The 15,289-nt window shown below is 35.7% G+C and overlaps 1 protein-coding gene across 1 annotated transcript in view; it reads right to left on the bottom strand.

Annotated features, from left to right (window-relative positions):
* lama3 (laminin, alpha 3) overlaps positions 1-14,508 on the bottom strand; it is a 31,118-nt gene extending 16,610 nt beyond the window's left edge. The window contains exons 1-19 of the mRNA XM_079808026.1: positions 14,170-14,508; positions 12,365-12,478; positions 10,977-11,095; positions 10,472-10,552; positions 10,292-10,389; positions 8,784-8,825; positions 8,472-8,623; positions 8,273-8,383; positions 8,088-8,199; positions 7,829-7,990; positions 7,399-7,595; positions 4,715-4,831; positions 4,490-4,644; positions 4,268-4,409; positions 2,987-3,086; positions 871-987; positions 609-779; positions 324-475; positions 53-244 (exon numbers count right to left, since the gene is read on the bottom strand). Coding sequence (XP_079664152.1) covers positions 53-244; positions 324-475; positions 609-779; positions 871-987; positions 2,987-3,086; positions 4,268-4,409; positions 4,490-4,644; positions 4,715-4,831; positions 7,399-7,595; positions 7,829-7,990; positions 8,088-8,199; positions 8,273-8,383; positions 8,472-8,623; positions 8,784-8,825; positions 10,292-10,389; positions 10,472-10,552; positions 10,977-11,095; positions 12,365-12,478; positions 14,170-14,373 — 2,538 coding nt within the window. The 5' untranslated portion in view covers positions 14,374-14,508. The remainder of the gene's footprint in view (positions 1-52; positions 245-323; positions 476-608; positions 780-870; positions 988-2,986; positions 3,087-4,267; positions 4,410-4,489; positions 4,645-4,714; positions 4,832-7,398; positions 7,596-7,828; positions 7,991-8,087; positions 8,200-8,272; positions 8,384-8,471; positions 8,624-8,783; positions 8,826-10,291; positions 10,390-10,471; positions 10,553-10,976; positions 11,096-12,364; positions 12,479-14,169) is intronic.
* Between the last annotated feature and the right edge of the window lie 781 nt (positions 14,509-15,289).

Raw genomic sequence — 15,289 nt, 5'->3', positions numbered from 1 at the left:
ATTTTTTTTTTTGGGGTGAACTATCCCCTTAAGAAACGAAAGGTCTCCTCACATGTCTATTTCCAAGGTAAAGAACAAACTGGTCGCCTTCATCATCCAGTTGGCGTCTACGCCTTCCGTCACCTTGAGGTTTTGGTTGGTGCAGAGTAAGATTAAGAACCGTGAAGGCTCGGAAGTCTTCCAGATCTTTAGGAGGTCGAAGTTCAATGTGACCATCACCGGAGAACAAGATCGGCCCCCTGATCTAGGAACATAGGAGAGAAGCAAGAGGATAAACGTCTGGAGGCGGTTAGAGAAACATCTCCTCTCCCATGAGCACTCACTCTGTTGGCCGCGTCTCTGGTCTGTTCGATCAGTTCTTTGATTCTCTGGATGCTGCTGGATATATTGGCTGGACCAGGCATCTGCGCGCTTTGGTTCTCCACTTTGTGCAGTGTGTCAATTAGTGAAGGGAAAGACTGATCCAGTTCTGTCACTGTAAAGGAGATTCAGTGATGCTCCTCAGAATTAAAGAAACCAGGTGAAAGGAACATAAACGCTCAGACTTTGTATTTAGATATCTTTGAACTGAATAGTACTGAAGTAGAAAGGAAAGAAAGAAGACTCACGTGTTTTGTTGACACCATTAAGTAAGTCGTCCAGGTTTGAATCTGGAGAGGAAATGTTTATTTTGCTCAGTTCTTCGCTGATGTTCTGCATTCTGCTTATTGCTTCACTTGCTTTAGTGTTCACATCTGAAGCACCTTCCTTGGCTTGGATGATGAGGACGTCAATATCGTCTAAAAAAATTGAATCACCAAAGTGTTCATCTGAAAAGACCTTTACAATATTTATTGTGGGAAAATGATTGCGCAAAATGGAGCTTCTCACCCCTTTTGATGTTGTTCATCCTCTCCAAAACATCTCGCAGGACTTGCTTCAGCTCGTTCTGTTTGTCTTTGGCCTGTTGGATCAGGTTCTTGTAAGCTTCACATTTCTGTGTAACATCTGTAGATGACAGTTTCGTTATTACACAGCACAACTTGTCCATGAAAAAAACCCTGAATTCATATGATTAGGATCGTGTTATTCTTAAAAGTTGATCTTGTTTGGTTGACATTATTGCTGGATGCTATTTTATGGATAGTCCTTTTTTAATTTTTTTAAATTGAGGGTTCATCGGAGTGGTCCAAGACCTCAGGACTTTTGTCGCACTCGAACCATGAATACACACAAAAAATTTACTGGATTTGAGGATTTTTTGTGGTTGTCATAAAAAAGTAACAAATCCTTCCCTCGCGGGTCGATTCGACCACCTTAGGATTGAATGGAATGAGAGGAATGCTTCAGTACACATAGAAAACCCTAACAAATGCTCAAAATATAAATAAAAAAAAGCGCTAAAACTTTACCAAAAAATGATTTCATAATGTCTACATGAGTAGCCTATCTGAATGCATTCTGAAGAGATAAACTCGTGAACTGACTTTAGGACCCAGTGGAACAGCTCATTTGATCCATACAGAGCTATAATGCTGCCTTCACACCAAAAGTGAATAGAGCGTCAGGAGCGAGTGATTTCAATGTTAAGTCAATGGAAAGGTGCGTTGACGCGCGTCTGGATTCCGCCTCATTCGCGCGTCGCTTTTTGTGCATTCACGCGTTTGAAGCGAATTCGCGTCTGACGCCCAAGTTGAAAAATCTGAACTTTGTCTTGTGTGGATCTAACGGGCGATCTTTGGTGTCATGCATCTATCATTTGTTGTCTGCCAAATCGTTTTGACTGAGGGCAAAGAGAAGTTTCATAACTTTATTTTTTAAGGATATTTTTAAATATACATGCATTGAAGATAATGTAGGAGTTGCCTGGACCACATTTGTGTGTCTATTAATGTTTAATATATATTTTTAATGAAAAAGTGGTGTTTATGACATATTTCTATTATGTGGTGTTCTATGACATATTTCGCTTCAAACGCTCGATTTTTTACGCACGTCCAATTTGCTACTGACGCGCGAATGGATTCAAAATGTTCAAGCGTCCAACTAGACGCGGTAGACACGATTTTGACGCTCTATTCGCGTTTGGTGTGAACGCAGCATAAGGCCATCTAATGGCAAGAGTCATGAAATATCATGTTATATAATTTTTTTCCCACAAGAGGTCGACAGAGAAACCCAAAATGACCCAATGTGAGATCATTTTGAATTTAAGTTGAAAGAATGTGAAGAATTAGCCTGGATGCCAGCCGAACTTTTGAGGTCGGGAAGTTCGGTCTGGACTTGATCCGTTCTGGAGCAACTATGCTCGAACCAGAGCTGTTCGGACCAATTGTCAGGGCGGGCTTTATACGATGATAGACAGATGTTCAAAAGTAACGTAATCATCCACGTCACCAAAGAGCGCTTGGGTTGAATTTGTTCTAATCCTAAATTCGTTCTAATCCTTAACAGAGAACTTGTTCGTATATATGCATTCACCTGCATTCACTATTTCTCTCAAAAATGATGATTGTGTTGGTAAGTGCTCCGTGTATCCTTAAATTCTTTTTTACAACACCGGCAAAGATCGTTTACACTCATCTTCTTCTTCTACTTCTTCCAGCTTGTGTGCAGTTGAGTTCTGTTGACAACTATGCGTCGCTCAACATACGTCACTTACTCCGTTGCTCTGATTGGTTGTAGATCTATCCAATTGAGTGCAGAGGCATTTTTTTTCCTGGTTCGGTTGAAACACGCCTCATAAACACACCCCAATGGAGCAATCAGACTCATATTCTGACAAGAGTATGACGACGTCAGGCTAGTGAAGAATGTGCTTAAAATATATTATTTATTGATCAAATAATTTAAAGATAAAAAAAAAAAAAAAAAAAATCATTAAAATTGATTTTTTTTTTAAATAAAAATAAAATGATAAAAGTTATGATTTTATGACTTATGACAAGAGAAGGATTTGTTACAGCATGCGAGGGAGGGATGAAGGTTAAAATGTGAAAATGGCAACCTTCTAGCTGTATCTCTGCTTCCTTGGCTTTCACCAGCAGAGTATTAGAATGATTTTTCAGATCCATGGCTTTATTTTGTAGATCTTGTTCTTGCACATCCTGGGGAATAAAATTAAATGTTTGAAATAAAAAAAGAGAAAAAATAAAGATTTTTGTTTATGCTTATGATTATGATGGTTGATTATGCTTATGATGGTTGTAAGTGGAGCGCAAACAAAAATGCGAAATATATCGGTATAATATCGGTTAAAGGCCCAATTCAACTCAATTACATTGGTCCAAATTAAGTTGGACCAACTGAATTAAATTGTGTTGGACTAACTGAATTATATTGTATTGGACTAACTGAATTAAATTGTGTTAGACCAACTGAATTAAATTGTGTTAGACCAACTGAAATAAATTGTGTTAGACCAACTGAAATAAATTGTGTTAGACCAACTGAATTAAATTGTGTTAGACCAACTGAAATAAATTGTGTTCGACTAAATGAATTAAAAAATATCGATTTTTGTTTATGCTTATGACTATGATGGTTGATTATGCTTATGAGGGTTGTAAGTGGAGCGCAAACAAAAATGCTAAATATATCGGTATAATATCGGTTATAGGCCCAATTCAACTCAATTACATTGGCCCAAATTAAGTTGGACCAACTGAATTAAATTGTGTTAGACTAACTGAATTAAATTGTGTAGGACTAACTGAATTAAATTGTGTAGGACTAACTGAATTACGTCGGTCAAAATTGAGTTGGCCCAACTCAATTAAATTGAGTATTTGCATGATTTTTCATCTCCATGGCTTTATTTTGTATATCTTGTCCTCGCACACACTGGGGAATAAAATTAAAAGTAAAAAAAAAAGAGAGAAAAAATAAAATAATTTTTGTTTGCTTATGATGGTTATAAGTGTAGCGCAACCAAGAATGCAAAATATCGGGATAATATCGGTTATAGACGGTTTTAATTGATCTAAATCATTAAGTATTGTATACTTAATCGTTCATGCATTATCTTCATCATTTAAAACTCACTTATCATTGTCATTGTCTTATCAAAAACAAATAATATGTAATAAATAAATAAATAATATAATAAATGCTTTAATATGTAATCTTTAGCCAATCTCAAAATGAATATCCATTTTTCATACTTTACATTATAAAGTTATGAGTAAATTCACTAGTAGCATTTAAATTTATTGATTCTAGTGTTTTATTTGTAGTTTATTTAGACAAAATATCATTGTTTTTTTTATTTATTTATTGCATGACATACTTTGAAAGCCTGGTCTGCTGCTTCTTTGGCACGTTTGGCGGCAGCTTCCGCCTCCTTTATGGCATCTGTGATGTCTGTGAATCCTCTGATGGCTTCCATTGCTTTCTGAACAGCGGTTGAGTTGGTGATTCTCAGTATGATCCTATGAGACACATGTACTCATTATAACTTCAGTAGAAACAAAAATATGGTTTTGGGATGTTTAGAGGACTCATGATGTACATTTGAAAGTCCATAGCCAGCTTCATAAGTTCCTGCGCGTGCTCCTCAGCCTGCCTCACAATTCCCTCCTTAGCAACCGCAATGGAGAGTAGCTCGAGTTTTGCATCTACTCCGGTTTTTGCTCCGTCAATCAAAGCTGATAGATGAGACATTTCCTGGCAGAGAACAAAATGTTAAGTATCCAAACTGGTGAACGTTTAACACAAGAATATCATTATTTGTTACCTGTGTTAGGGCATCCATCATTTCCTGAAGATCCATTGTCTCTTTTAGTATCCTTCTGGTCATGTTCACATTGGCTATGATGTTTCCTTGATTTTTCGTCAATGCTTTAAACTGTTTCTGTTAAACAAACAATCGATGAAGGTGTTTTTAATGACATATGTGAACAAATGCAGATCTTACATTGCAGTGGTTCTCAAACTCTGGTTTAAGTTAAAGGCACAATATGTTATTTTCACCTCTAGAGGTTGCTTATTCAAAACAAGGGCGTAGCTTAATGACGCCTTGATTTCCCGGAATCATAGGAGTTGTCTTCATCTCTACAGCCGGTGGAAAAGAATCAGACAGGACTCGGGCAGAAATCATATTCATGGATGAGCTAGCGTATTAAAGATTAATTAACGTTACTGTAGTATGAAGCAGGGTGGGGCTGAAAGCTGTTAGAACGGAACGAGGCCGCTGGAGCGATCGCTAATGAAAGACAACCGCTTATTCCGGTCATACGTATGTGTGGTAACGCAGCGCTAATATGTTATCATATTAAATACCTTTGAGTGTGTTGAAAGTTATGTTATAATGCAACTCTGTGTGTTCACTCGGCGGCTAATATAACACATGTTGCACACTGCAGTAAAGCTACATCGATATTAGGCATGGTAAAACATGGCTAATATGCGGTAAATCAAGAAAACGAGATTTAAACAATAAGGAAATCGAGGGTAACGCAGGTATGATGTCATTGATAGGCGACGCACGGACACGGTCCATGTCCTGGTTAAAATTGCATATTTCTCTGGAGTCTACAAAATATATAACATTGTTCTAGTAGTTTTTGGATATTTTTAGGGCTGCAACTAACGATTATTTTAATAATCGATTAATCTGTCGATTATCTTTTCAGATGAATCGATTAATCGGATAAAAATACAATCCTTTATTCAAAAACAGAACTGACAGTGCAAATTCACAGTGCAAAAAATCTTCAGAAAGTGCACAGGTTGCTTCAATAAATCTATAAATCTTGTTTGTTTTTTTAACAAAGAAAAATACTAATCCGAAAACTTAACAGGATGTTAGAACTTGTTCTCTACACTTCACTCAGACGCACACACTCACAAACAAAATGTAATGGGTTTAGTTAAATTGTAATGCATTAAGAATTTCTCTAAAATGTCCAAACCCATTATATACTCCTGGATAAAACATCTACTGTATTAACCTATTAATATGAATGATATTAAAGTTTAAACATGCAATACAGACACAGATTTAACTGCTGTGACATATAAAGAAATATTATGTAACAATTAAATAAAACTCCTCCTCCTAAAGAAGAACACAATGTCTTATTTACAATGAATGATATGCATTCTTTATAACAACTTGCATACAACATTCCTTATAGATTAAATATGGGACAAGACCCACCCACTTTTTACGATCAATGATATTGGACCCACTCACGTTTATTGTCTCTAACATTCAGCACATGTCTGTTTACCTACCCCTAATCGATAAACACTTATTATTAAAAACGTTAGACGCTTTATTTCCACTTTTCTAATATTTTCTTCATTTTCCACACTCCAAAAACGGAGAAGATTGAGATTGGCGAAAGCCGGACTCGAACCGTGGGTCGATTTGTGTCAAAACTAGATGCCGTGTGTCTTACCCCTACACTACTACCGCTCTCAATGATATGGCAATTTCCGTACTTTTGTCTTTCCGAACTATACGTTTAGCAAGCAAAGCGGTATATTTGTACTTAATGTAATTGGCATCTACTCCAGTAAAACATTTCTGAGGAAAAAAAAAGAATTTTTTTTTGCTTCCGACGCCCATGCTTAAGAGCACAAATGGAAGCAGGTTAATGGACTGCTGTCACTTTAAGACCGAATGCTGACCGAAAATGACAATAGATATTAGTCATAGTTTTTGTCATTCAAAGCTGGTTTTGATTTTCGTCTCGTTTTTGTCTGTGAAAAATGTTGTTGATTAAAATATTGACAAATAATTTGTCAACGAAATGAACATAGCAACAGATTGAAAAAGTAATGGGCCAAAAAAGGCAAGTGAATAAAAACGTGTCTTTAGTCTTGCAAACTATACCACCCCTGCTTTACTACTGTTATTAACAAGCTAACGCTAACTTGTCATGCTTGTCAAGCTGGATAACGAGTAAACAAGCACCAGAAGAGCTACTGGAGGAACGGCACGCTCCTCACTTCCAAACGGAACAAAAGTGGGATTTTGTAGTGACTTAACGTTCCCCTGCTGTTGAACTCCCTTCCTCCTCATCAAGGACTCCAAGATGTTTTCGTTTTAGGTGCTGAATCATGCCATGTCGCGTCGCTTTTGCTGCAATTAACACACTTTTCCGATTTATTAATGGCGCTTTTCGACTGGTACGGCTCGGTTTGCTTTTGGTTCCGATACCGGTTAAAATGTGAACCGTACCCAACCCTAATTGAGGGGCATAATAGTCGCGCGACACAACGAATCAATAATGAAATTCGTTGCCAACTCTTTTAATTATCGAATTTTATCGATTTTATCGATTCGTTGTTGCAACCCTAGATATTTTAATCCAAAAATCTTACATATTGTGCCTTTAAGTTAGTCTTCAGTCTAGAAAGTCACTGTTTTACATTATTGAGGACATTCGCCAACTATTATTAGCTGATTACCAAAACATTTTTCAGCTGTTCCTCATTGAGTTTATTCACACCATTGGCCTTGATCACATCAAGCTGCGCATCTATAAGCGCCTCTTGTATATCTCGAAGATCTTCCATCTGATCCATTAGAATCTGCCCAATACGATCTGCCACAACCAAGGAGCCATTCAGAGGAACCATCAGGTCGTTCAAGATAAGGTTGAGTACTGTAAGAGAAACAAGACTGCTTTCGAACCCAAAAAGGAGCTTGGTCACTAAAACAAAGTCCTAAATCATTCCTGGAGGACTACTACTGTCCCGCAGAGTTTAGCGCCAAGCCCAATTAAACTTCCGGATTACCAAAACAATCCAGGCAAGTTGGAGCTAAACTCTGCAAGAACGCTGGCCCTCCGGGAGCAGAAGTGAACACTCTGGTGTAATTTGGAAGCGATTGACCCACGTGTTTGTGCTTTTCTGAGCTCCTGGTTAGCCAGCTCTCTCTGAACCCTGCAGCTCTGTCTTCGCATCTTCTCCAACATCCATCGGGCTTCTTTTAACATCCTCGTGGCTTCCTCAGTGTTCCCACCCGTGTGGTTTGATCGCTTCAACTCGTCCAAGAACTCTACGTGGGTCAAGAAGGAAACGTGCAACTGGTGACCTTGCCAGCATGTTCGGAGAAGACATTTCAAGAAGATATTGGTTATAAAAAGCTCAGCTACCTTGTATCTTTCGTAAGAAGTTCACGCTCTCAGATCGAAGGTTGTCCCCCCTTTGATAGGTTTGGTCCAAAGTCTTTAGCAACTGAACTGCAGTACAGGACATCTCAATTGCCTGTAGAAACAAACACAAGTTGTAGTCGGTTGGATGGACGGCGCAAAGATAAACCACCATAAAGTTACGGTACCTTGTCATTGAGAACAGTGAGGTCCTCTTTAATACTTTTGATATCAGATTCAAGCTCCAAAATCTTTGGTTGCAATGCAAAGACAGATGCAGTATAACGCCACACCAAAACCTAAAGAAGGGGAAACGGTTTTCAAAAAACGATGTGCGAAAATACATTAGCATTCCAGAGTGCTGTTGTGGGAAACTGTTGTAGAGACCTTTGTACCAGCAATGGCCTCTTCAAGTTTTTCCAGCCCCGTGTATGAAGTAACATTCCGACTAAAAGCCTCAAGTTGATTCTTCATTGTGTCCCACTCATTATCCATCGCTTCAAGATCATTCATTAACTTAATGACACAGATATCGCACTCTAACGGGAAAAAACTGGAGTTAGTCATGTATTGTCACATCTGCATATAAATATCACATGATCACTGGAATATAAATAATTGTAAAGAAGCCCCATGTAGGGCTATATAGGCACAGAATATTATTTAAAATATTTTAAAGACATTTTTGTGAGTGCAAACCGTAGCAGTCGCCAGTGTGCGGGTCATCAGCCTCATAACAATCTATGAGAACAAAGAAAACAAATGTTTTCAATATGAGTAATAATATGAATGGCATTTTTGGGGTTTAAAAACATGGATTATACTTTTTTAAATATTTGTATTAATTTATATTTAATTAAGCAGTCCAAACTTTTTAATTATTATTACTATTTTTTATATTTGTATTTTTGATTTAACCCTCTGGCGTTCTTAATTTATGGGTCACACTCAGGACCTTCGGGTCAAAAATGACCCGGAGGGCGGGATTAAGATAAAAAAGATTTGAGTAAAATCAATGAAATATATTTTTGTTCAATAACATTTTTTCTTTTCTTTTTTGGTGTTTTGAGATAATTTTATGATTTATAATTAATATTTATGCAATAATTATGACCCATTTTTTCCCATTGAATATAATAAAAAAAAAAATATATATATATATATATATATATATATATATATATATAATTTTTTTTATTAAAGCTGTATTTCATTTTAGAGTCAAGCCTAGGCCTCATGAAAGCAGTTTTTTCAATGAGATCAGTGCCATCCGCTGAACACATTGAGCATTTTTATCACGCAATAGCAAATTTTTACCACTATAGTGGATCTTGTGTTTTATTTAAAAAAATTTTTAAATCATAGCTTCATCGGAATGGTCCGAAACTTGGTGACTTTATTGATACTTTGTATATGAACACCCAAAAAAATTGGGGACAGGATTTGAAAAGTCTAAGTGGTTGTAAAAAAAATAGTCACACTCAGGACCTTCGGGTCAAAAATGACCCCCATAGGAAATGAATGGGAAATTGGCAAAAATATGAAAATGCAGAGTTTTTTTGTGCATACAATCTACAAATCAGCCAGGATGCAGAAAAAAGGACTCAACAGTGAAGGGGTGAATCTCTAAAACATCAAGAGTGCAAAACAGACAAAAAAAACTCACACACACACACTTATACACACAAAAACACACGCACACACAAATTAACGCGTGCAATTCCAAAAGCTAATTGTGTTTGTGTGTGTGTGTGTGTTTTTTTTGTCTGTTTTGTACTCTTAATGTTTAAGAGATTCACCCCTTCACTGTTGAGTCCTTTTTTTCGGCCTCCTGGCTGATTTGTAGATTGTATGCACACAAAAAACTCTGCATTTTCATATTTTTGCCAATTTCCCATTCATTTCCTATGGGGGTCATTTTTGACCCAAAAGTCCTGAGTGTGACTATTTTTTTACGACCACTTAGACTTTTCAAATCCTGTCCCCAATTTTTGTTGGGTGTTCATATACCAAGTATCAATAAAGTCACCAAGTTTCGGACCATTCCGATGAAGCTACGATTTTTAACATTTTTTATTTAAAAAAATTTGGGTCAGAAACGACCGAAGAGCCCCAGAGGGTTAAGCAGCCTAAACTTTTATATTATTATTATTACTATTTTTATATTGTTATTACTAGTATTATGTAAATCTTGAGAGCTTGCTTACCGCCTGTTTGTGGGTCACATACGTAACCGTGGTCACAGACACATGGCTGACAACTACCCCTTTCCGCTAAAGGGTTGCCGTAATATCCAAGCGCACACCTAAAATATGAAGTAAATGTGAAACTGTCTCTTCAAAAAGATTCATGCACAATTTTTTACATATTTTAAAAACCAGACACACCTTTCACATCGAACCCCAGTGTAACCAGGCTTGCACAAACATTCAAAATCATCTCCAACCCGGAGACATCCAATCGCAAAACTGCACAAACAAATGAATAAACAATTATTTAATAAGCAATAAAAGTAATTAAAAGCTGCTGTCCGTAACTTTTTTTGTGTTCAAGATTTACAAAAATGATATGAGAATGTACAACATGAATCCATTTTCCAAAGCGTGTTTTTGTCTTACCCTGAATCATTATGGTACACTTATAATAAGTGTTTATATTGGGACTATTTCAGGATAGGAAGCGCTGCGGAGGAGCACAGTCCCTGCGTGACTCGCCATAGACATAAACAGAGAGAAGTAGCTCCGGCTGCAGTGTTCTTCCGCAAGACGCATGCGGTTCTGTTTATTAACCGCTAGAGCGCAAAAGTTACGGACTGCAGCTTTAAGCAATAAATAATGAAAAAACATTTAAAAACTCTCATGTATGTATTTTTATGATTATATGACATTGCACCTGTTGGATGGGTTTGCTAAGGGGCACGGACACATAAAACAGGTTCTCAGAACAGCACTGCCATAGTAACCCTCCATACAACGCTCGCAGTGGTCTCCTGCTGTATTGAACTGGCAGTTCTGCAAAAAAACAGCATTGTTTCAATATGACAGGACCACAAAGTGACACCGTAAAAGATGCATTGAGTACACAACTATAAAGTGGAGATGCATTACTCATGAAAGCAGACCTTATTGTTATCATGTTATGGCCGACTTATCACAAATAGGGGATCAATCAGGGGTATTAAAATAAAAAATATTCTAAAAATATAAACATTGATAAAGCCAATGTAAAGCTACATAGCCTACAGAGTAAGAACCTAAAAATAAGATATTCAATGTTTTATAATTAGTGCTAGTCACATCGAATAATCGTGATTAATCGCGTCCAAAATAAAAGTTTGTGTTAATATGTGTGTGCACTGTGTATAAAATATTATCTATACATGAATGTATATATTGTATATGTATATGTAATGTATATATTTAAGAAATATTTGCATGTATATACTATATATATTTATATAATTTATATAAATATAACAAAAAATTCTTCAATATATCCATGCATGTGTGTGTATTTATTTATATATATATATATATATATATATATATATATATATATATATATATATATATATATATATATATATATATATATATATATATATTAGGGCTGTCAAAAGATTAATCGCGATTAATCGCATCCAAAATAAAAGTTTGTGTGTACATAATATATGTGTGTGTACTCTGTTAATTATTATTTATATATAAATACACACACAAGCATGTATATATTTAAGAATTTATTTTTATTTTTTATATATAAAACATTTATATTTATATATATTATAGATTATATAAATGTATATACAGTATATACATGAATGTGTGTGTATTTATATATAAATAATAATTAACAGAGTACACACACATATATTATGTAAACACAAACTTTTATTTTGGATGCGATTAATCGCGATTAATCTTTTGACAGCCCTAATATATATATATATATATATATATATATATATATATATATATATATATATATATATATATATATATATATATATATATATATAATTATACACAGTACACACATATATTATGTAAACAAACTTTAATTTCGGATGCGATTAATCGCGTAATAGTTAGTATAATAGTTAGTATACAATAATATAATATTAAAATAATATATTATATTTAAGTTGGCTAGATAAAAGCCTGGGCATGAAACATCTTTTTATGGACAAGTGACAGTAAGATTAAAAAAATAAAAAATAAAGAGGAGAAATAGGATAAAAAACACTGCTGATCTGTAAACGATTTAGGATGAAATCATACCAAACATTTTCCAGTATGTGGTTCGCAGTCATTGGACAGGCCATTGCACTTGCAAGGTACACACCGTCCCGTATGCGGTCCACTTCTCTCCCTGTAATAACCACGATCACAGTCCTGTAATGGTGCAAATGCAGAGGTCAAGATCATCAAATGAGATCCAGGCATGTGCAGACATTTTGGAAAACCCTACAAAGGTAGGCTATACATGCATTATTTTGGTTAAAAACACAAACTATGGTAAAAAAAAAAAAAAAAAAAAAAAACATTAGTACTGTATATTCAATGGCATTTGCCCGGTTTCAGGGGACAAAAAAGAGGAAATCAACAATCAAGACACTGAAAAAGCTTTCTAAGAACAGTGAATCACAATGGAGTTGCTTTATAGTCTCTGTAGGCCTATGTGTGGCTGTAGTTTGGACGTCACGGGTCATTGAAAACACTTACAAATCTGAACTTGAACCCTTAAGATACGGTATTACTTTACAAATGTGACATATATTGATAAAAAGACAGAGAAGCAACGACTTAGATCCATAAAGGTCTTCTTACCTTTATATACAGCGCGTGTAGTTTTCGCGTGTTTATTTTGGCTGCATGCCAGCGTTCATGCTTTAGAAATCTGTTATCTGACATGCCTAAAGAAAAACATGCTTCAACCTGCTGGTCGGGGGGTCTTTTGATTCCTAAACATTTTTGAATTAGACGGGCTCAGGGCTGCCACTGTTACGCATTCAGAGAAAGATGTTTTTCCTTGAGAAAAATGAACATGTAGCCTAGTAGGTAGTAGGTATCAATGTATATCCAAAATTAATCGATTAAATGTTGAATCGAATGAATATCGATGTCAATACACTGATTAAATAGTGTTTCTGCACAACAATAACACCAAACCTGTTGTAGACGATTTGCCATTAATCGACGATTCGATACATTTTTTGTGCTCAAAAAATATTCAGGGGTTCTCTTACCTCACAGTCCATGTAGGCACATTTTTGTATTAGTTTTTATAAATTTATATTAATTCACATCGCGTTGGACAAGGACTCGGTTAGAACTACAAACACGAATTAAAAAAACTACAAACATGCCGGATGTGAGAGTCCGATGGTAGAGAGATTTAGAGGGGTTTGAGTGATTAATTATCTGTATCTAATCTGACGAAATATTTATTCGGTGTTATCCATATATATTTAATCTGCAACAGCATTGTAAGCTATTTGTATTGATACATTTTGTCAATAATTTTGCATGCATCAATTGCAAACACATGCACGTGGAGAGTTCTCCGTGCTTCTCTCCGAAACGGTATTCAAATAAATTTAACTTGGAGGATTTTAACTGTGCTATAGGAACTATCGTAAATAGCCTAGTTTCCAAAAATGGACATGAACGTCCTCTCAAGTCAAAACTTGAATGCGATGAGCTCCTAATCACGACTTCAGAAGTGGGAAGTACGAAATTTCCGATATCACGGGAAGGCAGCATAAGCGACAGATCTGTAGTAAGTAAACACTTATTTTTACATACTTATAGGGCATAGTATAAGTAGGCATATTGGGACGCAGCAGTTTGCGACATTATTCGGACTGATTCAAACGAATTGTTTTTGTGACCTGGTTCGAATCGTTCACTGATAATCAGTAATCAGTTTGGTTCAATATTTGTTCTTTTATTAAAACAAATTATAATAATTTTAAGAGCACACAATATCACCAACAGACCAGTCTGGGAGACCTGCTAAGCAAAGACCAGGATTGGCTTGAGAGTTTTGACATTTTTAACCCTTTTTTTAGGTAACATCTTACCTTAATGTGTGTGGAATCACAATACTTCCTGAAAATATTTCTCCATGACTCTTGATGGTTGTTATCTTTGGCCTGGATATCATTGTCCCACCAGAATGTTGTTGGACGTCCCAGCTCATCTGCATATACCCAGAGGTCCAGAGATAAGAGCACCAGTATTCCAGTCCACTTCATTTGGACTCCCAAGAATAAGAACTTAGCCATTGATAAATGTACATGCTATATATGCATTTACTGCAAGTCCATTGAACAGCAACCTGGGGAAGTCTTTACTCTTGGCAAAGTTCAAAAATCCCCCTTTCTTCCTGTTTGTCTCAGGTGTGTGTGATAGCAGTGTGTACAGAGGAGAGGTAGGGCAGTGATTTTTACCCTCCTGCTGGCACCACCAATAGGCAAGTCAATGAATATTTGTGACCTCAAGGAACTTCATAAATTATTAACTTTTTATGTTTCAGCCCTAACAATGTCCTTACAATTTTTAACATGTATCTATTATTATTTTTTTTTTTGGTTGCTTGATTTGTGAAACATTTTAAGTGTATTAATTTGTCAAAAACGTTTTAAAAATAAAAAAAATTGATGTTTTACAATGTAGAAATTGTTTATGAAATAATTAGTTAAACCAGTAGAATAATATTATTGATCATTATAAATTAGTATGCAATTATTATCTTTGTAGCATTTATGATACATTTACTTTTTGTTGTAATAGTTAAAACAGCAACTTAAATCGTTTTTTATGTTCATTATTAATATTTCTTTTAATTTAACATCCTCATAATCGTTTTTGTGCATTTTAAAGCACATTTGTCATGTATGAAATGCACTGATTAAACAGTTTCCGCAGCACTGCACAACAAAAGTTGTTGACAGCGCACGTTAATCGACACACTCAACTAGACACAACATTTAAGCATGGCCTTGTCTCCATTAGTAGCCTATTGTGAGAGCTAAAGTCTTATAGTATCAAAACACACCTTTCATGCAGCGAAAAACCACACGGGTTTACACAGTCTGATAAAACACCTGAAGATGGGCTGCAAAACATGATCTGTGGCTAGAATAAAGCACAGCTCTGTAGTGTAATAGTTGTTCTAGTGCCCTAAATGAACTGATCTCT

This window comes from Gobio gobio (genome assembly GCF_949357685.1).
Source record: "Gobio gobio genome assembly, chromosome: 24".
In the NCBI taxonomy this organism is placed as follows: Eukaryota; Metazoa; Chordata; class Actinopteri; order Cypriniformes; family Gobionidae; genus Gobio; species Gobio gobio.
This window is presented reverse-complemented; position numbering and strand designations above follow the sequence as displayed.